Consider the following 25,804-nt stretch of genomic DNA (forward strand, 5'->3'; position numbering starts at 1 on the left):
TGGGGCGCTAAGTTAGCCCAAACTCTTGTGGCCACTAGTGATCAAGGTAATTCCTCACATGGTGATTGGATTGTTGACAGTGGGGCTACGCATCATATGACAGGGGACCCTAAGATGTTCCAAGAATACAAATTGTCTTCTGGGCAACAACGTGTGTCTATGGCAGATGGTTTTTCTATCTCTGTGGTTGGGAAAGGGAGTTTGTCCTTGTTAAATAAATACTGTCTTCATAATGCACTTCATGTTCCCAATATTCCTGTGAATTTGTTTTCTGTCAGCAGTATTACTAAAGAACTCAACTGTAATCTGATCTTTTCTGCTGATCGGTGTTTTTTGCAGGACTTGGTGACGGGGCAGAAGATTGGGATTGGTTCGGCTATTGATGAGCTCTACAGACTGCCTGTGCAGGTTGCGTCTGCTCTTATTTCAGCCACTAGTGGACAGTTGTCAAGCATGGAAGACAGATCTACTATTATGCGATGGCACGAGCGGCTTGGTCATCTTCCGTTTTCGTTGATTAAGAAGTTGTTTCCTATTTTGTTTCATTCTGTTTCCATGGACTCCTTCACCTGTGAAGTGTGTCAGTTGGCTAAACATGTTAGGGCCTCGTACCCTATTTCATTCAATAAAACCACTCGTCCATTTGCTTTGGTTCACTCTGATGTTTGGGGTCCTTCAGGAGTACCCACTTGTCGTGGTTTTCATTACTTTATGACCCTTATTGATGATTACTCCCGTTGTACGTTCGTGTACCTATTGAAAGAACGTAGTGAAGTTCCCGTTATTGTCAAAAACTTTATGGCTTTTGTTGAGACTCAGTTTCAGACGTCTGTCCAAGCTTTTCACACCGATAATGCTAGAGAGTATGTCTCTCAATCCCTCGATGATTTCTTGAAGAGCAAGGGTATTGTTCATGAAACGTCCTGTAGTTACACACCTCCCCAAAACGGCATGGCTGAACGGAAGAATCGCCATTTACTTGATGTTACCCGGGCTATTCTGTTCCATCGGCAGGTTCCCAAGCGCTACTGGGGTGATGCGCTTCTCACTAGTGCCCACCTTAAGGGTATTGTTCATGAAACGTCCTGTAGTTACACACCTCCCCAAAACGGCATGGCTGAACGGAAGAATCGCCATTTACTTGATGTTACCCGGGCTATTCTGTTCCATCGGCAGGTTCCCAAGCGCTACTGGGGTGATGCGCTTCTCACTAGTGCCCACCTTATCAACCGTATGCCTACCCGTGTGTTGTAGGGTCATTCCCCGTACTCTATGCTTTGGCCAACTCAGAATTCCTGGCCTCTTACTCCTCGGGTGTTCGGGTGTGTCTGTTTTGTTCATGGCCATAGTCCCACCTTCAAGAAACTTGATCCTCAGCCTATCAAGGCTGTCTTCCTGGGGTATTCCTCCACTCAGAAGGGATACAAATGTGTTGATCCTACCACTTCTAAAGTCTATGTTTCTCGGGACGTTACCTTTCATGAACATGAGGCATACTTTCATGTGAATCCTCTTCAGGGGGAGTATCTAGGGCACAGTAGTGAAGAGTATTCCTCAAATCAGTTGATTCAGTTTATGGATTTCTTGGATTACAAGGCTAGTGACAATGTGGCAGACACAGTCAGAGATGATAGAGACTGTTACATGGACGAGGACCTTGTTGATAATCAGCCTACAGCCACAGCCCGTGATCATTTGTTTGGCCAAGTGTACAAAAGGAAGAAGACAGATGTGGTTGAAAATGTTGATGTAACCTATCCCAATCCTGTGAGTTCCCCGGATGACCCAAGTCTAATCAATGAAGAGCTTCCTATAGCCCTGCGCAAGGGCACCAGGTCTTGTAATTCTCATCCAATTCAGAGTTTTTTCTCTTATGCGAAACTGAGTAAGAATTACAAATGCTTTATAACATCCTTGTCTAAGTCTGTTATCCCCAGGTGTGTGGAGGATGCTAGAGAGGATCCTAAATGGCTACAGGCCATGACAGAGGAGATGAATGCCTTGGCGAAGAATGACACTTGGGAAGTTGTGGATATTCCCAAGGGGACTCATTTAGTTGGTTCCAAGTGGGTGTTCAATGTAAAGTACAAACCAGATGGTACTGTGGAAAGGTATAAGGCTCCGTTTGTTGCAAAGGGGTTCAGCCAGAAATATGGTATTGATTATCTTGAAACCTTTGCCCCTGTTGCCAAACTGAAAACTGTGAGGGTCATCTTAGCACTTGCTGTGCAAAAGAGGTGGAGCATGGATCAACTTGATGTTAAGAATGCATTCTTGAACGACCATCTAGAAGAAGAGGTCTACATGAGTATGCCTCCTGGATATGTTCAAAGCGGAAAATGTTGTCATCTCAAGAAAGCCTTGTATGGATTAAAGCAGTCTCCTAGAGCATGGTTTGAAAGACTGAGGATAGTGATGAAGACGAATGGTTACAAACAGGGAAATGGTGATCACACCCTGTTCATTAAGCAGAGAGATGGCTTGGTGAGTCTTCTTCTTGTGTATGTTGATGATATGATAGTCACAGGTGACGATGAATAAGAGAAAAGGAAGATGAAGGAGAGGTTAGCTGCTGAATTTGATCTTAAATATTTGGGTAAACTAAGGTACTTTCTGGGGTTAGAGATTGCTCGGTCAGAGACAGGGCTGGTTATGAGCCAAAGAAAATACACTCTGGATCTTTTAAAGGAGACAAGTAAAGTTGGATGTAGGCCCTCTATGACTCCAATGGAGTCTGGTACAAAGATAAGCATCAAAACTGGCAACATCCTGGATGAAGAAGGAAAAGGGCGGTATCAAAGGCTGGTTGGTAAGCTCATTTATCTCACTCTTACTCGCCCTGATATTACTTATGCAGTGAATGTGTTGAGTCAGTTTATGCATGCTCCTACTGATTGTCACTGGAAGAGTGCAGAAAGAATGCTGGGGTACCTAAAGAATAACCCAGGAAAAGGATTGTTATATACTCAGCAAGACCAACTCAATATTGAAGGATACTCTGACGCAGATTGGACAGGGTGCACTGATATTAGAAGGTCTACCACGGGGTACTGCATCCTTCTGGGGGGCAACCTGGTTGTATAGAGAAGTAAGAGGCAGGAAGTTTGCTCTAGATCCAGTGCTGAGGCTTTATACAGGGCTGTTGTCATGGGGGTTACAGAAATGTTATGGTTAAAGATTCTCCTAGCAGATATTGGTGTTGAAACGGAAGAGAAGATGAAGATGTACTGCGACAACAAGTCTGCAATTAACCTCGTGAATAATCTCGTTCTGCATGACAGAACTAAACATGTGGAGATTGATCGCCACTTCATACGGGAACGCATAGATTCAAAGGAGTTGATCCTACCTTATATGAAGTCTGAAGATAAAATTGCAGATGTTCTAACCAAAGCCTTATGTACATCTCAATTCGAGAAAAATATGAGCAAGCTTGGCATGTTTGACATGTATGCTAAGCTTGAGGGGGAGTGTTAACATATCGTGTATAGGGAACCGGGTCTAGATATAGACCCGGTCCCATGGGCACGGGTACCGAGAGTGGCTCGGTATCCTAGGCAGGTCTCCCTCTTATTTAATCTCATTTATGGTGTAATTGTGGATTAAGTGGAATAACATTTTCTCTCTCCTAGGGTTGCGGTTGTGCTCCTAGGTTAGAGCTTCTCCGTGGTTTTTCACCTCTCTTTGAGGTTTTCCACGTATATTGTGTGTTTCTTCTCTTTCCCTCTATCGTGGTTTGTGTTTCTACAAGGACTTACCTATTGCTCTTCGTAAAGGCAAGCGACAATGTACTCTGCATCCTATATCTCATTTTGTTTCTGCTGACGGTGTTGGTAAAAGTATGTAATAGTTTGTTCAAGCTCTGCGGCCCATGCAGTTCCTACTTGTCACCAACAGGCCTTATTAGATACCCAATGGAGACAAGCTATGCAAGAAGAGATTGATGCATTAGTTCAGTGAGACACTCGGGAACTTGTTGATCCTCCTCCTGGTTGTGACATTGTTGGCTCCAAGTGGGTATTCACAGTGAAATATAATTCTGATGGTTCTATGGAAAGATACAAAGCTCGATTGGTTGCTAAGGGCTACACGCAGACTTACGGGATTGATTTCTTCGAGACTTTCTCTCCTGTTACTCGGTTGGGGACCATTCATCTTACCATCTTTGTGGTTGTACACCATGACTGGCACATGTATCAGCTTGATGTCAAAAATACTTTTTTGTATGGTGATCTCGATGAGACTATTTATATGCAACAACCACTATGGTTTAAATGACAGGGGGAGAGTAAAAAAGTGTGCAAACTGAAGAAAGCTATTTATGGACTCAAGCAGAGTCCTCGTGCTTGGTTTCACAAGTTCTCTGAGGTAGTCTCAAACTGTGGCTTTGCGAGATCCCCTTTTGATCATTCTCTGTTTATCAAGAAGAATTCCAGGGGTATGACCATTCTAGTGGTTTATGTTGATGATATTATCCTGACAGGTGATTCCGATCAAGAAATTTCTGATACAAAGTTGTTCCTTCAAAAACACTTTGTGACGAAAGATCTTGGTCAACTACGATATTTCTTGGGAATAGAGGTGGCTCGCAACAGAGAAGGTGTAGTTCTCTCTCAACGAAAGTATGTTTTGGATTTATTGCAAGACACCGGGATGCTAGGAGCTAAACCGGCCAATCTACCTATGAATCCATGCATACATCTTCATGATGACCAATCAGAATTAGTCGATTCTCGATCAGACATGTCTCTTATTGAAAAGCTCCTCTATGTTACTGTGACCAGACCAGACATTAGTTTTGCAGTGGGAAAACTAAGTCAATTTATGGAAAGACCCAAGAAAGTTCATTGGGATGCTGCTTTAATGGTGGTCAAATATCTGAAATCATCTCCTGGCAAAGGACTTTTGTTCACAAAAGGCAAGACCCTAGAAGTGAAAGCCTATAGTGATGCTGACTATGCTGGCTCAGTCAAAGATAGGAAATCTACCACAGGATTCTGTTTATTTGTGGGAGGCAACCTTATATCCTAGAGAAGCAAAAAGCAAGGTGTGGTGTCAAGATCTAGTGCAGAATCTGAATATAGAGCTATGGCTCAAACTGCCGCTGAAATGACTTGGGCTAAATCCATGCTATCTAGCCTAAGTGTGTCGATTCCGCTTCCCATGAAGATGTATTGTGACAATCGAGCAGCCACATACATTGCGAATAATCCAGTTTTCCATGAGAGAACTAAACATATTGAAGTAGACTGCCATTACATTCGAGATCTCGTTCAAGGAGGAACCATAACCACCATTCATGTATCATCAGAAGATCAAGCTGCTGCAGATGTCTTCACTAAAGCTCTTCCTATTGGGTGACTATTCTAGATGTTGTGACAAGCTGAGCATGATTAATATGTATGCTCCAGCTTGAGGGGGAGTGTTGAATTAGAAGAGTTTATGTTTTTAGGTAGTTCTTTGCAATATTTAATAGTTAGGAGGTCTCTTTAAACATTTCTCTATTTTTTGTTGATGTACTTGGTAAATCTCTCTTCAACCCTAATCTCTTTATTATGGAGATTAGGGTTAGTGAATGAAGTTACGTTTTCTCTCTCTAAGGCTGTCGAACAAAACCCATATGGTCCATTTTTCAACAAAATTTGCAAAGAAAAAACAATATGCATGACAAACAACAGGCACAAAGAAAATGAACTTCCCATGGATTTCATTTGTCAGAATCCTAGGCACCAACATGAAATACCAACCTTTTCATTAGAGGTTGGGTGCAAACCTATTAACTTTGGTTGGAAGCACGAGGTTTATCAACCACATCATCATCTTCATCACCAATAACTGTTTTAGCAATGTACCTACAAAGGACATCGCATATTGATTAGCTTAACTAGATTGCTGAACAGTGTTCGGTAGCATAGATAGCATTGTACTTTTACAGTTTTCACTAGCTGCTCTGAAAGGCCAAATAGATGCACATGAATGTAACATATAGGTGTGGGGGGGGGGGAGAGGGAGAGTTGTACTACATCAAACTATAGCTCATGAACAAAAATAGGTATTCAAAGACTACTTGCAGGCAACAACTGCTGGTCTAGGATAAAATTGACAAAAAATAAAATCTTGGTTGTAACATTTGACCAATATGAAATAAAGAATAACTAGTTTTACATGTAAAATCTGCAAGAGAAAAAGCAGGAGTAACTTTTCTAAAAAACTCACGAGTAATTCAACACTAAATTTTCCTTTATTTTTTCAAAAGTTGGAAATATGATTTTGCTCGGATATTTTGATGAGTTGCTGCATATGCTGATAACTCAATCTCCCAAACGCAGAGGAGGATAATTGTCATTACCAGATAAGAAAATGTTGTAAGCTACAATTTTTACACATATTTTTTTCTTTTACTTTGTGATTCACTTAAAGATGGAGAGAGAGAGAGAGAGAGAGAGGAACCCTGAATCATCGATACATTCGAGATCATTTTCTGCACACAGTCCTGTGTCTGTGTGACAAGCAAAACATAGCCACACTAGTGTCATTTTATATGACAGCATTTTTCATTATAAACAAACTTTTGTGCATATTCTATCAGTTCTTGAGTACCTTGCTCTTTTCTAATTCTCTGTCCTTTCATGTTTAACTTGGTCTCCTTAGCTCTGGTCGGAATTGCAAATAGCTTAATAATATTTACCATATCAGCACATTACAAAGATGAAAGTGTTTTCATGTTCATTCACTTCATTGTACATGCATTGGCCTCCTTGAGCACCCCAAAAGAAAAAGCAAGATTGAATGCATTCGCCCATCCATCAAAGCCACAACTCAATAGGTTAATATGTTAGTATCAAATCTCCCTCTGCTCATCTTTGGTCATTCAATTCTTGCCTTGGAATCTTATCTACAAATACAGATGCATAAAAGGGATGACGGTACAGAGTCTACAGACACATCTTCCCTTCCATGCATGCAATCCTCATACTCAGTTTTCTTGCTGCTACCTTTATTTATTAGGTGATATGAGACGAGAGAGCGCAGAAAAATTTTGAGGAACAGTACCAACGAGGTAAGAAAAAAGCTAAAACCAAGGCCTGCAAGCTGCGAATCCTTGAAGAGAAACCTGAAGAAGCCCCAAAACGAGGAAAAGAACCCAAAAAAAAATATCAGCCTACTCAGAAAGAGAGAGAGCAGCCTTGGAATCATGTCAGGACAGATTGAGTTGGTCATGAGAAGAGAATGCACGTTGTTGTAGTTGCAGCGATTAGCTAAACCATGAAGAACACGAGAGAGAAAGAGAGATAGAGCACCTTGCTGGATGGTCGCTTCTGTGGACAAGGTGGCTGCTGCTGGAGGGACGGTGGAAAGAAGCCGGAGCACGACGAGACGGAGGTTGATGGCACAGTATTTACTTGTAAAATGTCAGAGTTTACAAAACTTGTGAAAGTTGTAAATTTTGTAAATTAAAAACAATTTGCAATGTAAGAGCTTTGTAAACTAGAAAAACTGATGATGAACTTGAAAGCCTCCTTTCCAAAATTGTTCATCTGAATGATGAAACAAATGTCGAAGAACTCATCAAAATGTTCATAATGATCCTCATGAGACAACCGATCAAATGATGGTAACAATGATATCAAATGGGGTTCAACCTCAAAGTTGTATGTTTTCAGATTGCAGGATTTTGTTGCAGGATGCATGAACAAAATTTAAAAACTTGAAAGTTTAAAGGTGCACTATAAGCTAGAGAATTTGACAAGCTTCAACAAAAGTAAGAAATCAAATCCAAAAAATTTGAAGACCTCACTAGAAATTGAAAAAAAAAATCAAAGAAAATCCATCATTCAAACATTCATATAAACAAAGTAAAATACTGGAAATGATTTCAAAATTCATAAGGGTTTTGAATCGGTTCTATGATGCTTGATTTAAGATTTGGATATAAAAAATAGGTATGGAGTGTTGAATAGGGATTGACACCTATGGTTTGGATCAGAGCTCTGATCCGGTCTAGGATGTTGTATGCGGGATTTCATACAATCCAATCTACTTGAAAGTTGAAAAGTGCATTTAAAAACTTTATAATTTAACAAGCATTTAGGAAATGTAGCAAATCAAATAAAGGAAATTTAAATATACAACAAGAAATTGAGAGGATTCTAAGAAAATAAAATGAATTTGAAGTCAAATTGCACAATTCTTGTAGACTTGACAATGATTTCCAAGACTTATATAGTCAAACTAATATTCTTCAAGTGATTTAAAAAATTCCTAAGGGATTTGAAAAGAATATGCAAGAAACAGGCGTGGATATTTTCATTGCTCCTGATCCCTTGTAGCTCAAATGAATATGTCATTTTAGAAAATTATATACATTTGTCAGCCTCCACCATCTGCAATCCTCGTACATTGGAAAAAAATAAAAATAACAAGAACAGGCAACCGATCTTGTAGTGTGATAAAATTCTGCACAACCAAGATTCATTAATATAGCCACCAAACGCTATTGTACACAAGGATTTTCACACAAAAGAACTGACAACAAATAACCAAGAATAGAACAGCTGCTCTTTTTTATACACTTGCCAAGCAACTGACAGCCACCATTTGGAAAAGATTACATACAAATCATAGCTTGTACAACGTAACAAAAATGACATTGTACTCACGCTTATGCTGTAAGTAGTCAATACTGATCCACTCAGTCATATCTCATATGCTTGTGTTGACTATAAGTCCCATAACAATTCAGTAAACCTGACTAAGTGAGAACACAAGTATGAGATTTTCACCCAAAATTTCAAAAATTTTCACTTTGGCAAAATAAGAACAAAGGATCTACAAAAAAAGATTATTTACAAGACCTAATCAAAAGCTTATGGAAAATAATGACTTACGAAAAATCCAGTCCATCATTTCCCACTGAATTCCCAAAAACATGATTTATAAGTCTTTTCAAGAGCCAAACTAAGAATTTTTGAAGCTAGATTCTTCATCATGAACTGATTTTTCAGAGGGATTTATCCAAATAAGGTCAAATAAGCCATGATTTTTCAAAAGAACTGATTCTTCACCGTGGCTTCTTTTCACTCAAATGGATGATTTGTGATTCAAAAAAAATTCCCGAAAACCTAAAAGATAAGCAAATCAGGCATAAACAATCAACCATTCTAAATCGATTAAATCTGAATCTTGTTGCATATATGTTTGTCCTATATAGATGCTATCGATCTAATAGATGCATGTTACCAAAAACAATAGGAATTCCCAAATATGAAAAGAAAACAAGAAGAAAAACCACAGAACAGGGATTAGGGATTAGGGTTCAGGAAGAAATTCTAGAAGAAAGGAAAAAATGAGGCCTAAGTGGAAAATGAAAGAGAACGACACCTCTCAGAGCCAGCGACATCACAGATTTGAGCCATCACTCTCTTTGCGGAATTGTACCCGATTTGGCCTTGGAGAGGTTGAACTCGTCCCTGCGAACCAAAAGATGATTCTGATTTTTCGGTGGACCATTGCTGGATCTCTCTGGTGAACCTTGATTTGCGGCTCAGACCCTCACCTTCATTGCTAGAGAACCTTCATTTGCGACTCGACCTTCACCTTAATTGCAGATTCGATCGGATGGGATGGCACCAGAACCTCCACCTCTATTGCAGATTCAGTGAAACCCTCTGTTGTGTTGCGATCACGCAGCAGGAAAAGCAAGCTTAGATGAAAAAAAGGATCGACAATCCTAAGAGAGAAGGGACAATTTTAAAAAGCAAGGGAAAACTTCATTGCTAGAGAACTTTGATTTGCGACTCGACCCTCACCTTCATTGCAGATTCGATCGGATGGCACCAGGACCTCCACCTCCATTGCAGATTCAGCGAAACCCTGATCTCCACGCAGCATGATCTCCATTGCCTCTGCGATCGTGCAGCAGGAAAACAGACCGCGTTCTTGCCCTTTTCAAGATCCGCGTTCTTGCCCTTTTCAAGATCCGAGAGAGAGAAAAAAAAGACCGAGGGAAAAGTTTAAAAAACAAGGGACCGCGTGAGAACCGCATCAAGAACCGGTTACTCTATGCTTTTCTAGATTTGCCAATTTTGGAAATTGGAGTTGTTAAAATAGATTGTAATGGGGAACCGGGTCCATATCTGGACCCGGTCCCATGGGGCACGGGTACCGAGGCTGGCTCGGTACCCTAGGTGGCACTCTTTCTCTCCCTCTTATATATTCTTCACTTACATGTAATTGTTAAGTTAAGTGAATAGATTTTCTCTCTCATAGGGTTGCGGTGGTGCACCTAGGTTAGTGCTTCCCCGTGGTTTTTTCCTCTTTCTGAGGTTTTTCCACGTATACCGTGTGTTCCTTTCTTCTTCCTTCGTGTGTTGCATGTTTCTACATGGTATCAGAGATAGGTTGGTGAGATCGTTCGTTTGAATCTCGTGTTTCCGCCGTCGTCCCTGCGCCGCTGCCGCCTTTGGAGTTTTTTTTCGACCGTCGTTGGGGTTTTCTGTGCCGCCACCGTCGGACGATCCAGCGCCGCCGCCGCCGGTTGCCTTCTGAAGTTTCCGCTGCCGTGGGTGTCTCTCTTTTCCGCCGTCGGACGATCCACCGCCGTCACGCCTCTCGTCGCCGCCTTGGTTTCCATGTGGCGTTGGTGTTTCAGCCGCTGCTGTGTCGTCTTGTTGCTGCCTGGTGTTGTCGTCTTCCTGACTTGACTGCTTGTGATGGCGGAAGAGATCGCACCTAAAAGTGATGTGGCCTTTGACGCGGGCAACGCTCCCAAGAGCGAGAACTTGTCGGTCCAGGTCACGCCCATTCGTCTGACTAAAGATAACTATCTCTCTTGGTCTGCTGCTCTCGAGATTGGGATAACGAGTCGTGGTCGTCTCTCCTATATCACAGGCGACAAACCGGCGCCCAGCAAAACTGATCTTCAATGGGCGACTTGGGTGTTGGAAGACAGTCAGGTTAAGGTGTGGATCATCAGCTCTGTGTCCGCTGATAACGCAGTATTTATTCTCTGAAACAGGGTGACTTGTCTGTTGCCTCCTTCTATGCAGCCCTGAAAACTAAGTGGGAGGAACTTGATTATCATGTGAATGATAACTGGGACTGTGGTTCCGATCATGCCCGGTACTGAGAAAAGGAATCGATGGACCGGACGTTCCTTTTTCCTTGGAGGCTTGCGTGATGAATTTGAATCCATTCGGAGTCAAATTCTCAACTGTGATGAGATTCCTGGAATAGAAGATGTATATGCCATAGTGGAATCCGAGGAACAAAGACGCCAAGTGATGCAGATTGACCCCAGTCATGGGAGTGGTCCCTCGGCCTTTGTTAGCCGTTCTTCTGTGCCTGGCCAGCGCCCTGTTAGGCGATGTACCCATTGTCACAAGTCAGGATATTCTGTTGACTTTTGTTGGGATCTTCACCCTGAGAAGAGACTTGTTCGTGGTCGCCCTCCGCCCTCCGTCTAGTCGGCGAGGCTCTCTTGTGCAGGACTCAAACCAGAGTGGTTCTTCAAGTGGTGAAAAGTCGAGGCTTTCCCTCGATCAAATCAAGGAACTACAAGCTTATATCAGTCGTCTTTCTACTACGTCAGAGGATGGAGCTAAGTTAGCTCATGCTACTAGTGATCAAGGTAATTCCTCTCTCGGTGATTGGATTGTTGATAGTGGGGCTACTCATCATATGACCGGGGACCCTAAGATGTTTCAAGCATACAAGTTGACTTCTGGGCAGCAGCGTGTTTCTATGGCTGATGGTTCTTTTATTTCTATGGCTGGAAAAGAGAGTTTATCATTACTACACAAATATTGTCTTCATAATGTCCTGCATGTTCCCAATATTCTCGTAAATTTGTTATCTGTCAGCAGTATTACCAAAGAGCTAAACTGTAATCTAATATTCTCTGCTGATCGTTGTTTCCTGCAGGACTTGGGGACGGGGCAGAAGATTGAGATTGGTTCGGCTATTGATGGTCTCTACAGAATGCCAGTACAGGTTGCTTCTGCTTTGATTTCAGACACCAGTGGACAGTTGTCTGGCGTGGAGGACAGATCCGTTATTATGCGCTGGCACGAGAGACTTGGTCATCTTCCTTTTCAGTTGATTAAACAGTTGTTTCCTAAGATGTTTCAGTCTGTTTCTTTGGACACCTTCGCCTGTGTGAAGTGTGTCAGTTGTCTAAGCATGTTAGGGCCTCGTACCCTATTTCGTTCAATAAAACCAGCCGTCCATTTGCTTTGGTTCACTCTGATGTTTGGGGTCCTTCGGGAGTACCCACTTGTCGTGGTTTTCATTATTTCATGACTCTTATTGATGACTACTCTCGGTGTACGTTCGTGTATTTGTTGAAAGAACGTAGTGAAGTTCCCGGCATTGTCAAAAACTTCGTTGCATTTGTTGAAACTCAATTCTGTTCAAGCCCTTCGTACTGACAATTATGTCTCCCAATCCCTTGATGACTTCTTGCGAAGCAAGAGTATTATACATGAAACATCCTGTAGCTACACACCTCCTCAGAATGGCGTGGCTGAAAGGAAGAACCATCATTTGTTAAATGTCACCCGGGCCATTATGTTTCAACGTCGCGTCCCTAATCGGTACTGGGGTGATGCACTTCTCACTAGTGCTCATCTCATTAACCATATGCCTACTCGTGTGTTGAATGGTCATTCCCCTTATTTTGTTTTGTGGCCTACTCAGAATCCCTGGCCTTTGACCCCTCGGGTGTTTGGGTGTGTTTGCTTTGTCTATGATCATAGTCCTACTCTCAAGAAACTTGATCCTCGGTCCATCAAAGTGGTCTTTTTGGGGTATTCCTCCACCCATAAGGGATACAAGTGTGTCGATCCTAGCACTTCCAGAGTATATGTCTCCAGGGATGTTAACTTTCATGAACATGAGACATACTTTCCTGCGAATCCTCTTCAGGGGGAGTGTCTAGGTAAGAGAGTGGAAGAGTATTCTTCGCATCAGTTAATTCAGTTCACGGATTTCTTGGATTACACGGCTAGTTCTCAGAGACAGTCAGATGGAGGGGGGCCCTGTGGAAGAACAGTCCCGTGATCATTTGTTTGGTCAGGTATACAATAGGAAGAAGAAGGATGTGATGGAGGTTGTTGATGTTACCAATCCCAATCTTGTGAGCTCTCCGGATGATCCAAGTCCAATGAATGAAGATCTTCCCATAGCCTTGTGCAAAGGCACCAGGTCATGTACTTCTCATCCTATTTGTTTCGTATGCTAAACTCAGTAAAGACTATAAGTGCTTTATTACCTTTTTATCTATGACTGTTATTCCCAGGTCAGTGGAAGATGTCAGGGAGGATCCTAAATGGCTACAGGCCATGACAGAGGAGATGGACGCCCTGGCGAAGAACAATACGTGGGAGGTTGTTGATATTCCCAAGGGAACTCACTTAGTTGGTTCCAAGTGGGTGTTTACTGTGAAGTACAAACCTGATGGCACTGTAGAACGCTATAAAGCTCGTCTCGTTGCAAAGGGGTTTAGCCAGAAATATGGGATTGACTATCTTGAAACGTTCGCTCCCGTTGCTAAACTGAAGACAGTAAGGGTCATCTTAGCTCTGGCAGTGCAAAAGAAGTGGAGCATGGACCAACTTGATGTCAAGAACTCCTTCTTGAATGGTCACCTTGAGGAAGAAGTCTATATGACCATGCCACCTGGATATGCGCAAAACGGAAAGTGTTGTTATCTCAAGAAAGCATTGTATGGTCTCAAGCAGTCCCCTAGAGCGTGGTTTGAAAGACTTAAGGGTTGTGATGAAGACTAATGGATATAAACAGGGAAATGGTGATCACACCCTCTTCATCAAGCAGAGAAATGGTCTGGTGAGCCTTCTACTTGTATATGTTGATGATATGGTTGTCACAGGTGATGACGAAGAAGAAAAAAGGAAGATGAAAGAAACGTTAGTTGCTTAATTCGATCTCAAAGATCTGGGTAAATTGAGGTATTTTTTGGGAATTGAGATCGCACGATCTGAGACTAGACTTGTTATGAGCCAAAGGAAATACACTTTGGATCTTCTAAAAGAGACAGGTAAACTGGGATGCAGGCCCTTTCTTACTCCAATGGAGTCTGGCACAAGGATAAGTATCAAAACTGGGACGATCTTGGATGAGGAAGAAAAAGGGAGGTATCAGCGGCTGGTTGGTAAACTCATTTATCTCACTCTTACTCGCCCGGATATTACGTATGCATGCATGCCCCTACTGATTGTCATTGGAAAAGTGCTGAAAGAGTATTGGGATACTTAAAGAATGACCCAGGGATAGGACTGCTCTATACTCGACAAGGTCAACTCAGCATTGAAAGATACTCTGACGCCGACTGGGCAGGATGCACAGATACTAGAAGGTCTACCACAGGATACTGCATCTTTCTTGGAGGTAACCTGGTGGTATGGAGAAGTAAAAGACAAGAAGTTTATTCCAGGTCCAGTGCTGAGGCTGAATACAGAGCGGTTGCTATGGGGGTTACAAAAATGTTATGGCTCAAAATTCTTTTAGCAGATATTGGGGTGAAAATGGAAGAGAAGATGAGGATGTATTGTGACAACAAGTCGGCTATTAACTTGGCAAACAATCCAGTCCTGCACGACAGAACCAAACATGTGGAGATCGATCGCCACTTCATACGAGAACGCATAGATTCAAAGGAGTTGATCCTGCCCTATATGAAGTCTAAAGATCAAGTTGCTGATGTCTTAACTAAAACTAAGTCTTTATGTACATCTCAATTTGAGAAAAATGTTAGCAAGCTTGGCATGTTTGACATGTTGAGGGGGAATGTTAAAATAGATTGTAATGGGGAACCGGGTCCATGACCCGATCCCATGGGGCACGGGTACCGAGGCTAGCTCGGTACCCTAGGCGGCACTCTTTCTCTCCCTCTTATATATTCTTTACTTACATGTAATTGTTAAGTTAAGTGAATAGATTTTCTCTCTCCTAGGGTTGCGGTGGTGCACCTAGGTTAGAGCTTCCCCATGGTTTTTTCCTCTTTCTGAGGTTTTTCCATATACTGTGTGTTCCTTTCTTCTTCCTTCGTGTGTTGCATGTTTCTACAGGAGTAAACACGGCCACATCACACTAAAATGGGAAGATATCAATGTGCTGTAGTAGGGAGCTTGACAGGAAATTTATCGGCTCCTAGGTTCAAGTTTGGGTTTCAATACCCGAAGCACATGAAATCCAAGATTATAATATAAATCTCTTTTGCCTTAAGAGATCCAGATAAATGGGTCCAGCTTAACATTCAGATCCATAAATTTACCTCGCTGGTTTCAAGCCAAACTATGGTCGAACATAATTTTTGTACGGATTCAATGCATAATGCATACATACATTTATCATCCCTTGACCTATAAGTTGAAAATTGGAAAGCAAGAGATTTCTTAATAAACTAATAAATGCAAAGTTGAAAATCGCAAAGCAAGAGATTTCTTAATAAACTAATAAACGCTAAGCTGACAATTCAATATACAAAAAAAAAAAACAATTCTAACTATTCTAAACACAAATCATGAAATGAAAAAGTTAAAAAGAAATACAACTGAACTGACCGGATTCTAGTTGATCGAACTATGGTTTAAAATTTTAAAAACGAAAAACACATGAAAATAAGAAAAAGTTAAAACTACTAAAATTTTTCTCACAATGGACATGAAATGCATAGACATAAAAATAACAAGTAAATGCTGCCTGCGCTACCTACAAAATGCATTTTTCATTAGAAAAATCAGAAATGACTAATTACTCTCAACACTTAGACACTCATTGAAACGAGTAAGTTTTATTTGTATATGACATACTCCTTGGAACCTTTAAATAACTTAGAACCTCTGGAAAATCTTTGACAACAATAGACTGTACACCATGGATGTTCTGTGTTCATTTAGATGAAGTCGAGCTTAACATTCAACCTTCAGAAGTTTTAATAACATCAAGTGAGATTGCACCTTTATGTGGCTGGCGGATGATCATAGACCTCAAGAAGACTATTATAAGGGCAACTGACAAATAGCTTTATAAGAAGGGCATCTTGAATTGTTTTTGTTTTCCTACATGATCAAATAGTCACATCCAAATCCACAATCTAAATTCATATCCCTACAAAGCCTGAAATCCATCCAGTGCATGAGGTCCACTTTCCCAACTGCCGTTGCCCTCTAAACAACGATAACTTCATGTGTGAACAGTGACAGATAAACAAAACAAGAAAGTAATAAATGGGGCTAATCCATAACCCTCCAAAGTCACAACTAATGAACAACTTGAGAATTGAACAGAGCGTTGTGTTAAGTACATGAAAAAAAGAACACCGGCAGATGAATGAACTTAAAAGCGCAAAGCTGCTTCAGTTCGTGGGTAACAAATTTGTCCATAATGCACATAAAATATATCTTAATATAACTGAAAACAATAGAAAAATCTAAGAGCTTTGTGAGAAGTACGAAGAGATGCATCTATTCCAGGCACTAATAATCATTTTGAAAAATCCTGAAAATTGACACCAGAGCTAGCACTGTAGGACATGCAACTACAGCTCTACATGCCATCTCTAAAGTCTGTTATTCCTTCATACTTCTTGATGCAGGTACGCCTAGCGTCTGGGACATAGATTATTCAACAACTCATGCATTTGGAGCAGAGTATATCGTTTTAGAGCACCTCCTTATCCTGGACAGGCCTATTTGCAGCGTGTCATTGTTTACGGGGATACGGGAAAGATTTGGAGACTCCCTGCGCAAGCTTTTGAATGCAAAATGGAAACTATTTTTTTGATCCAATGTTAATAGGCTTCTGGATATATATTAAATTATCAGCTATACTTATGTGTCTCTGACCTCCATAAAGCATATTCTCGGATTGTTTTTTTCAGGCTGAGCGTGATGGAACTTCAAATGAATACAACAATTACCAGCCTGGGTGTTTAAACACTACAGATCAGCTTATCAAGGACCTGAAGAATACAAATATGGTCCGCCATATCGGTGACCTAAGTTATGCTAATGGCTACTTGTCACAATGGGATCAATTCATCGCCCAGATAGAACGTACCATATATGGTTGCAAGGTTAGCTACACAAATACACGTGCACACACACACACACACATATATATATATATATATATATATATATATATATATATATATATATAAAAGAGAGAGAGAATAGCTGATGCAAGATGAAAGTATAACCAAAACTTGTAATTGGATCTAGTTAGATTTTTAGTACTTGTAAATAGATCTAGATCTATTATCTATCTATCCCTTTCTCTATATAAAGGGATGTTGGTTCATTTTGTAAGGGGTCAAAAGTTCAAAGAAATGAATCTGTTCTTCTTAGTCGTTTGATCATTTGCTTGAATTTTAGTTAGTTTAAGGCTAGTTTAGTTTAATTGTGAGTGCAGTTGGATTAAGATCGTTAATCTTAATTCTTTTTTTTTGTTGTTGCTTAATTGGTATAGGCTTTACGAACATGACCAAAGCAAACCTTGCTGACCTTAGCAAGGCAGAAATCTGATTTATCTATATTAGACAAGGAGTTGTAGAAAAGTGGATGGATGGGAAGCCTCTTTGGATAGATCAATTCAGAGAAATGTTGTGCTCTATTTTGCATAACACACAAAATCTTCATGGATATCCTTTGACGTTAGGTCGAGCATCGTCTTCTTCAACCCATGAGCAGGCGGCTCTACTGTTGTCATCTGTACAGGATTGGGAACCGGCTTTTTCTTCTTCTTCTTCTTCCTGTGAACTGACTGACAGACGCCTTGGTTGTGGGAAGTTGGTGGCTGGAGGCGTGGCGATCCTTGGCATCACCATTTCCGATTGGTGGAGACGCTGGATGCACAACCACTTGCAATGGAACCACTGGCATCACCATTTCCGATTGGCGGAAAGGAACCAAACGATCTACCACCCGACCAACATCCGCCTACTAAATTTCTGGCCGCCGACACCGTGGGAAGGCGTCTGCAGGAGTGGCGTTCACCGACAAGTACGATTCCAGCTGGGAAAGGCACCAGATTCGCCGCCAACAATAAAGAAGCTGCCCCTTCTCCACCTGTTGCTTGTGGGCAAGGTTTGAAGGGGTCGCCTCTCGAATGGGCACCGCCCACCGGCAGGCCGGAGGTGATAGGCAGCCGCCTTCCGCCTCTTCACCCCCGGTTGTGCCCCCCTCCCGCCCTCTATTTGAGGCGGAAAAAGGGAAGCTTAAGCGGCACCTCGAGCTACCGCTCGAGGCACTCCGCACTCGAGAGTCGAGGGTTTGGCTGGTCTCTTTTGGGAGCGGTTCAATCTGACTCGGGTTTTGTATCCGATTCGGGTTCATATCATCCGATTCACGAGTATGAGGGTTCGAAGCCGGGTTTATACCAGTTTGTTCCACATTTAAGACTGGATCTAATTTAGGGATGCCCCCAAGCTCGCGTTCCTTCTCCAAAGCCAAAGCCACCACTAAGCCGCCACCTTGATCATCATCAAAAGAAAGTAAGCAGACCAACACTTGAACATAGTGGTGGGACCTTTTGTTAAGAATCATTTTGGCACAATGAAAGATTTAAACTCGTCGATGACGACTCTTCTTCAATTAAGGGAGTCTGATGATGAAAGCACAAACAAAACTTGTAATTGGATCTAATTAGATTTTTTGTATTTGTAAATGGATCTAGATCCATTATCTATCCTTTTTTTTATATAAAGAGAAGTTGGTTCATTTTGTAAGGGGTCAAAAGTTGAAAGAAATGAATTGTTTTGTTAGTTTTGTTCTGTTTTTCTTGGTCGTTTGATCATTTGCTTGAGTTTTAGTTTAGTTTAGTTGTGAGTGCTTAATTTTTTTTTTTTTTTGCATTAGTAACTGAACCCTCCCCCCCCCCCCCTAACGGGTCACACTTTGGCGATTCGTCCCCACTTCCATTCCTTGTAGAGGAAGGCTAACAGCTTGCTCGCTGAGAGCTGTATGAGCGGCAATTTGTCCTGATTTTTCAATAAGAATGAGTCCTAATCTCGCCACCAATTGCTTACTACCACCCTAATACGAAGGAAGGGTGGAAATTCCAAGGCGGAGATATCCGAGACCAGCGATTTCGGCATCGAAGGTTTTGCCGCTCTCACTGGGAGGAAGGGAAAGGGAAAGGAAGGGAAGGAGTCGGGGAAAAAATTAAAAAAACGAAAGCCAGCACTAGAGCCCCTGTCCATTTGACACAAAAATGGACACAATCATACTGCTGTGAAAATATGTAGTCTACGGAATCACTATAAAATATAAGTACTACTTTACTAATGTCTATTTTCCATCGACGCGACGGCCAGATGGTTCATAAATGAACACAACACGTGTAAAGTTATTCATCAAAAATCTTACATGGTTGTCACATTTTATGATCAACAGACAGGAATGCTCATATTCCATGAACCATATATGTACCGTTCTAAATAACACTTCCGATGTTTCATGCAGTGGGAACCATGAACGCGATTCTATACTACGACGGACTCAGGTGGGGAGTGCGGTGTGGTGGCTGAAACCATGTTCTATTATCCTGCAGAGAACATAGCTAACTTCTGGTGGGTACACTATTTGCAACCGAAGAATTCATGTCTAATTTCCCAAATGGTATCGCCATTTTAAGTCCAGCTGACAATATTGCAAGTACATCAATGGTTTCAAAATATTGCCAAAAATGAAAACATCACAATATTATCACGATGATATGCCAAGATGTCCCGGATATTTTCTTAAGAGTTTCAAGTTCCAATTCATGTTTTTAAGCGTGTGATTTACTCTTTTTGCTTCCATTATGCTTGCACTTGTTTTTATTATTATTGCCACAAACATACCAAAAGGGTTGTGTGTGTGTCATTGTAATAAATATCATTCTTGAGTTTTTTAACAGAAAAGAAAGAAGGAAAAGGAAAAAAAAAAGGAAGAGAAAAGCTGTGATATCATGACAAATAAGAAGGATAAGAAGAATTGAGGTTAAAAAAGAGAAAACAAAAACGAGAAGGTAGGGCAGCAGGAGGAAGAAGAAGGGGAAAAAGGAACTGGCTTTCATGGGTTATGTTTTACAAACTGCAACTGTTTTCAAGACAGCCAAGGGCCTATCTGCCATCATCAAACCATTGATGCTGACGAAAAGGGGGGTGCAAGTTGCAACCCTGCATGACCATGCCTAGGATATCAAGAGAGAGCCTAGCTTCACTAGTTATTTTGGCCACCCATAACCACTAAGCCAAGGCATACTAGCTAGCCTAGAGAACCTAAGAGTAAGCCTAAGCGAGCCTTGTACTTTATGGCACATAACCCATCCAAGTCCAACCCATCTACACCCGAGAGCAGCCTAGGTGATCTTAATTAACCTAAGGGTGTATTTGGATGTATTACACTCAAGGTTTCCACTTCCAAAAAGTATTGCCAAAATCAATTCTTGAACTGAATAGGTGAGGCTGCCAATTCAGCAAATCAGCCATTCACCAGTTTGGCTGAATCGGTTGTGACTTGATAGAAAACATTAATTTTTTTTTCAAATAAAAAATAATTAAATAAACAAAATATTCAAACACTATTCAAAGACAGCGCTCTTGAATCGGCCACCAAATTGAATAGGATTCCTGCGAGGGGATTCAAATCAGCCGATTCAGACAGCACTGCTTCCAGTAAGTACTTTATCTAGCTGGAAAAGGGCTGATAGGACTTGCAAAATTCTAATTCCCGTAGCATTGGATTCCTTAAGTATGATTACATTGTTCAAGCATCTCCTGAATCATCTCCTATATCCTAAAAGCATATCATTTACAAACTAGAAGTAAGATTTAAACATAGAACATATATGTTGACCTGGTTGTTTGTCCAAATCAACTGAGATTTACCGCTTAACAACAAAGATAAACCAGCTTCACAAATTGTTACATATCTAGCTCATACAAACCCCTTCTAAGGTTGTTGACCTCACATCATTAAGATTGCACTTGAAAGACAGAAGCATAACTTACCAGTTGTGGTAGTGCAGCTTCAAGCTGATTATACACAAAGTGTGGCTTTTGAACCTTTTTCTGAGACACTCTCATGACATTACACCCGGAAGTTGTATTACCCTGATACTTAATTGCTACAGTAACAAAGCTTCCACCGTTCTACGATGTATTCATATTTCATAGCTGAAATGTATATCTAATCTAACTGATAGTTGAATTTAGATGCTCATACATTGGGTCTTCGATCTCAGAAGAAGGACAAATTTGAAAAAAGATATAATGTTATTACTACAATTCTAGCCAAATCAATAGATATGGTGTCCTCCGTTTTCATATAAGGGAGGTCCAACGTTTTTATATAAGGCAAATCAAAAGTTAGAAGGAGAGAACAGTCACTGAGTTGACCCACCGAGCATGCACAAAAATGAAACGCAACATGAAGTATAATCCACCAGTCTGATAATGGCAAATTGGCAATGGCATACCTACCCCACTGAATTTTGTTTAACGTGAATATCGAATTAGAGCAGCACCTTGTTTACAAAAAGGCAGTTGATAGAAGTTCAGCGATACCAAAGTAGACATCAAGGCGAACTATTCTAACAAAGTTTGTGCGTCCTGCTCGTAGATCCTTTAGAAAGAGGATCACCATATCACCGTTATCAAGTGTAGTCCTACAAATCAGAAAGGAAATTATCCGATGCGGGCGTGAAAGCTTTAAATCATCATCTAGGTAACTGTGTTTTTTAGAAAAATATTGTGCATGAAGGTATCATCAGAACATAGAACACCTAGCAGAGCCATTCATAGATTAGTAGATCCAGTGTGAATGATCCTCCGCTTATTTGGCAGATCGATCGTTCTAGAATTTAGACTTCGATGGTAAATCTTGTCTCTTTAACATAAGGTAATAACATATTTTGAATTGAACAAGAAAGATTTCCCTCATTAAAATAGAGTAACTTAGACAAATCTCTTAGACAGCTACGAAGCAAGGTTATGGTACAGGAAGACATAATTGCACGGATTCCGTTCTTGCCGTATCAACATAGAGTAATTTAGACAAATCTTTTCGGTGACTATGAAAGAGGCAGCAAGTTATTGTATAAGATCGAATGCACAATCGACTAGAATTATACTTTCATTCTTCCACAGCGGGAAGCTCATCAAAACACACGGCAAGAACAAAAAATTGGGCCGAATCGAGGAAACCCCAAAAGGCAAACATGATCCACGAACTCTTCGAGACGCGCCTACCTAACCCGATCCGACGATGATGTTGTTGATGGGAATGAATATCAGCTTGACGAAGAAACCCACGAATCCCATCACTACAAACCCGATCGCGGTCCTGAACGCGACTTTCGTGAACTCTGAATCAAATTGAGAAAAAATTCAAGACGAAGCGACAAGAAGGGAAAGGGAGAACAAACGCATCAAGGGATTCAGAGAGGAAGGGAGAGAGAACACGAACCTTTCCTGTCTGGCTTATGGCACCTCTTGACAAGGCGAATGCTGTCCTTGGAGAATTCCCTGAGCGGATTGACGACGGAGTCGAGTGCGTCCATTTTCCGGCGGCAGAGGAAATCCTAGGGAGACTCTGGGAAGACGGGAGGAGGGACGAAAAAAGGTAAGAAAAAAAAAAACTAACTTGTAAGTGGTAAAATAAGAAAGAATAGTTGGTAAATAAGAGACTGACATCACAATATTGTGTAAAATGATAACGTAAGTAACGCACTTAATTCAAATCAACAAAATTTTGATTTTTTTACTATAAAAATTTATATGGTATAAGAACTTTTTTTTAATTATTAAAAACCATAATTAAAGTAAAAAAATGACTGATTTAATACGTGTTTCTCATCAAATTGTTCTTACAATCTTACCATTACAGAAAAAATATTTTAACAATGATTTTTGAGAGGCATGATGCCGATGCTCTGATCGAGGGAAAAGTATTTTATGAATTGAGCACAAATGTCTCTTATGGCTACAATTTTTAGTAATTTTGCACTTCGTTTCTCATCAAATGATAAAGCTACCTACGTTTAGAACTTAATTTAAAACTTGCGTCTTTTTAAGTTCTAAAAGTACAATCAAGTAAGATTTGAGCTCTAATTGTGTAATTATCAACCATATTTGTTAATTTTCAACATGAAACGGTCAATGCTTATCTAGTATATAGATAAATGCATATATGAGAGGAAAACAAAAAACTGGTGATTATTGATTACTACAGTTAGTTCAATCTTGACTTAATCCCTAACCGTCCCCTCTCTCTCTCTCTCTCTCTCGCTATATATATATATATATATAAAATAAAGCTATGAGTTTTTTGTTGCAAAGGCTCAACTATAGTTTCAAAATTTAACAGGTGTCAAAATAAATAAAAATAAAACTCCAATCACTTGAGCCACTTAATGCAAGATCTCAACTCAACTCTTAATGTCATTGAGAGGTTAACACTCATTGGACCAAACCCAAGACGTGTTGCCCACAGGTTGGACCAACTATACTATTGATTATTTATTTATTTATTTATTTATTTGTTTTGAGGAAGACATGCAACTATGAATTGGATAAGAGAATATGGAGACTTGCTTTAAAGTTGATTAGTTCTTAATAACTCAATTTTATAAAAAATGGGCAAATCAATTTCTGGTAATTTCCGTGTCTGTTACACCATAAATGATGCAAATGCGCTCATCAAATGCTAAAAAGTCCACGACAGTAACATAATTTTCAAAAAAAAAAAGAGAAAAAAACACAAGAAATCTTAATAGTCTGCGACTCTATACTACTAAGAATTTATATTAAGCATTTGATCAGGCACTAAGATGAAATTACCTTAAAATTAGGCGTCGAGCCCACAGTAACCCGATCCAACTCCAAATGAACCAAACTTGACCCGTTTCCAGGTCTGCTGCGTCAATCAGCTTCCCCTGATCATGATGGACAAGAATATTCCTACAATCATTCTCTATACTGCAAGCTTTGATTGTAAATCTATTCTGTTTTTGTTTTTTTTGTTTTTTTCTGTTTTTTGCCTCAAGCAGTAAAATCTAAGACTTCTATAAAATAGGGGTCCTCATGCAATCTTCGATATCCTAACGCTTAATTAGCTGACCACATAATCAAGTAAAGTAGGAAGAAGCAACCAGCCCATCTTTCGTCCTCTCCTTCTAGCTCCTGGTTTGTTTTTTGCTCTTTGTGCAGCTTTTCTATGTTGGTATTGAATAAATTTACCAGGGTGTCTTTTTTTGTTCCACACTTGGTTCTGGTTTGTGGGCACTCTCTTTTTTAATCCCCAACTCTCCTTTGTGTGTCCATGTGAAAGCGTGATTGGTGAAGCTTTTGGATGGTAGGTTTTGTTTGTTTGTGCTTTTGGATGACTGCACGTTAAGAAGAAGGAACTCCTTGTAATGGTTTCAAGGAAGTTAAGAGTGCAATTATTTCTTTCTGACTGGCGTGCTCGTCTTTGCGTTGGATTTCTGGTATACTTTGTAACATTGGTCACTTTGGTTTTTCTGATTTCGGTGTTCAGCAATTGTCTCTTAGACTCCAAGCATGAAGGATAAGATCTGGACATTGCTTTTTTTGTGGAGCCTCGTGGGCTTTATGGGTTCCAGTGAGGCGAGGATGTCGGGAGAACAACCACTCTCAAAAATTGCCATTCATAAGGCTATGCTTGCTCTAGATGAGTCTGCTCACATTGAAGCATCCCCTCTAGTTCTTGGCTTGAAGGTAGTTCCTCAGTTCCTGATGATATTCTTATTAGGCAGACGCATTCTTACTGTGGCTCACTGTGTATAAGTTGTAGACTCCTAAAAATTTCAAGTGCTTTTGCAATAATTCCATAATTTTGTTGAGGAAAGGGCTTACTGAATCTTAACTTTACCGAGAACGATCTTTACAAAGAAATAAATGAAGCTGTCAAAGTAATTGTGATTCTAATTAAAATCGGTTAAGACACTGTCCTAAATAAAATTTGTGATTCGCTGGTACTAGGTTCACTATGGGCAGCTATGTCTGATTCCATTCTTTTGACAAACTACTGATTCATGTCTATGAGGTTTTGATGTTCTCTATAGTTTTTTCGATGGCCGGTAATTGATGCTTTTGTTTGTTGCATAGTCACCAAAAACGCGTTAAAGATACTAAAAATAAGTGTGCTGAAAAACAGCAAAAAAGCACAGTTTTTTCGAAAAAAATACCAAAACAAAAATTACCCGTTTTAGATTTTTTTTTTCTTGTTTGTTTAATGTGAAACTGCTTGTTCCATTTTCTAATTTTTATTTGTTGCTTATCTGTTTATTTTTTATGTTGTTTTATTAGTGTCTCATTTATTTTATTTTCCCTAATTTTTAAGATTTCTTAAATTTTGTAAGAATTACCAAAATTTCCCCCCTTTTTCCCCATTTTTTCCAAGCTTGTCATACTATACCTAAGAAAAACCTTTATGCTTAAAAGGCAAAAATGATATTTGTGGGCTTAGGTTCATTCACCATATAAATTTCTCCATCCATCCTGCAAATTTGTGCATGTTGTAGACATGTTTCAAATCATCCGCTGGTTTTGAATGTCGTAACAATAGTTTTAGATCCATATTGTTGAAATGGATCAGACTTTATCCCCAATTCATACTTCTCATAGTTGTATAAAATTAACTGCACTGTAACTATCAGAATTAAGTTGGGTAAAATAATAGTGGAAGGTCAAAATATTAAATCAGTGAGAAAGGATTGGAAAGGAATTACAACTTCAAAGTTCTACTAATAGTTTTTCTTGGAACTTACATGTCATCTT

At 40.2% G+C, this 25,804-nt stretch overlaps 1 protein-coding gene and 1 pseudogene across 1 annotated transcript; one reads left to right on the plus strand and one right to left on the minus strand.

The window, feature by feature from the left end:
* Positions 1-21,914: 21,914 nt before the first annotated feature.
* Positions 21,915-22,643, minus strand: LOC116259203 (protein transport protein Sec61 subunit gamma-like). Its single transcript, XM_031636894.2, has 2 exons — positions 22,473-22,643; positions 21,915-22,371 (listed from the first exon to the last, which is right to left on the minus strand). Exons 1-2 carry the CDS (start codon positions 22,564-22,566, stop codon positions 22,256-22,258), a joined length of 210 nt encoding a protein of 69 aa, XP_031492754.1. The 5' UTR covers positions 22,567-22,643; the 3' UTR covers positions 21,915-22,255.
* A 1,607-nt stretch (positions 22,644-24,250) lies between these two features.
* Positions 24,251-25,804, plus strand: part of LOC116258475 (probable inactive purple acid phosphatase 1) — a 40,489-nt pseudogene continuing 38,935 nt past the window's right edge.

The sequence above is a fragment of the Nymphaea colorata genome, chromosome 8 (assembly GCF_008831285.2).
Source record: "Nymphaea colorata isolate Beijing-Zhang1983 chromosome 8, ASM883128v2, whole genome shotgun sequence".
In the NCBI taxonomy this organism is placed as follows: Eukaryota; Viridiplantae; Streptophyta; class Magnoliopsida; order Nymphaeales; family Nymphaeaceae; genus Nymphaea; species Nymphaea colorata.

Coding starts and splice junctions, on each gene's coding strand:
- LOC116259203 (XM_031636894.2), bottom strand. CDS start 22,566: ATGGACGCACTCGACTCCGTCGTCAATCCGCTCAGGGAATTCTCCAAG. Junction 22,372..22,472: donor CCATAAGCCAGACAGGAAAG/GTTCGTGTTCTC, acceptor AATTTGATTCAG/AGTTCACGAAAGTCGCGTTC.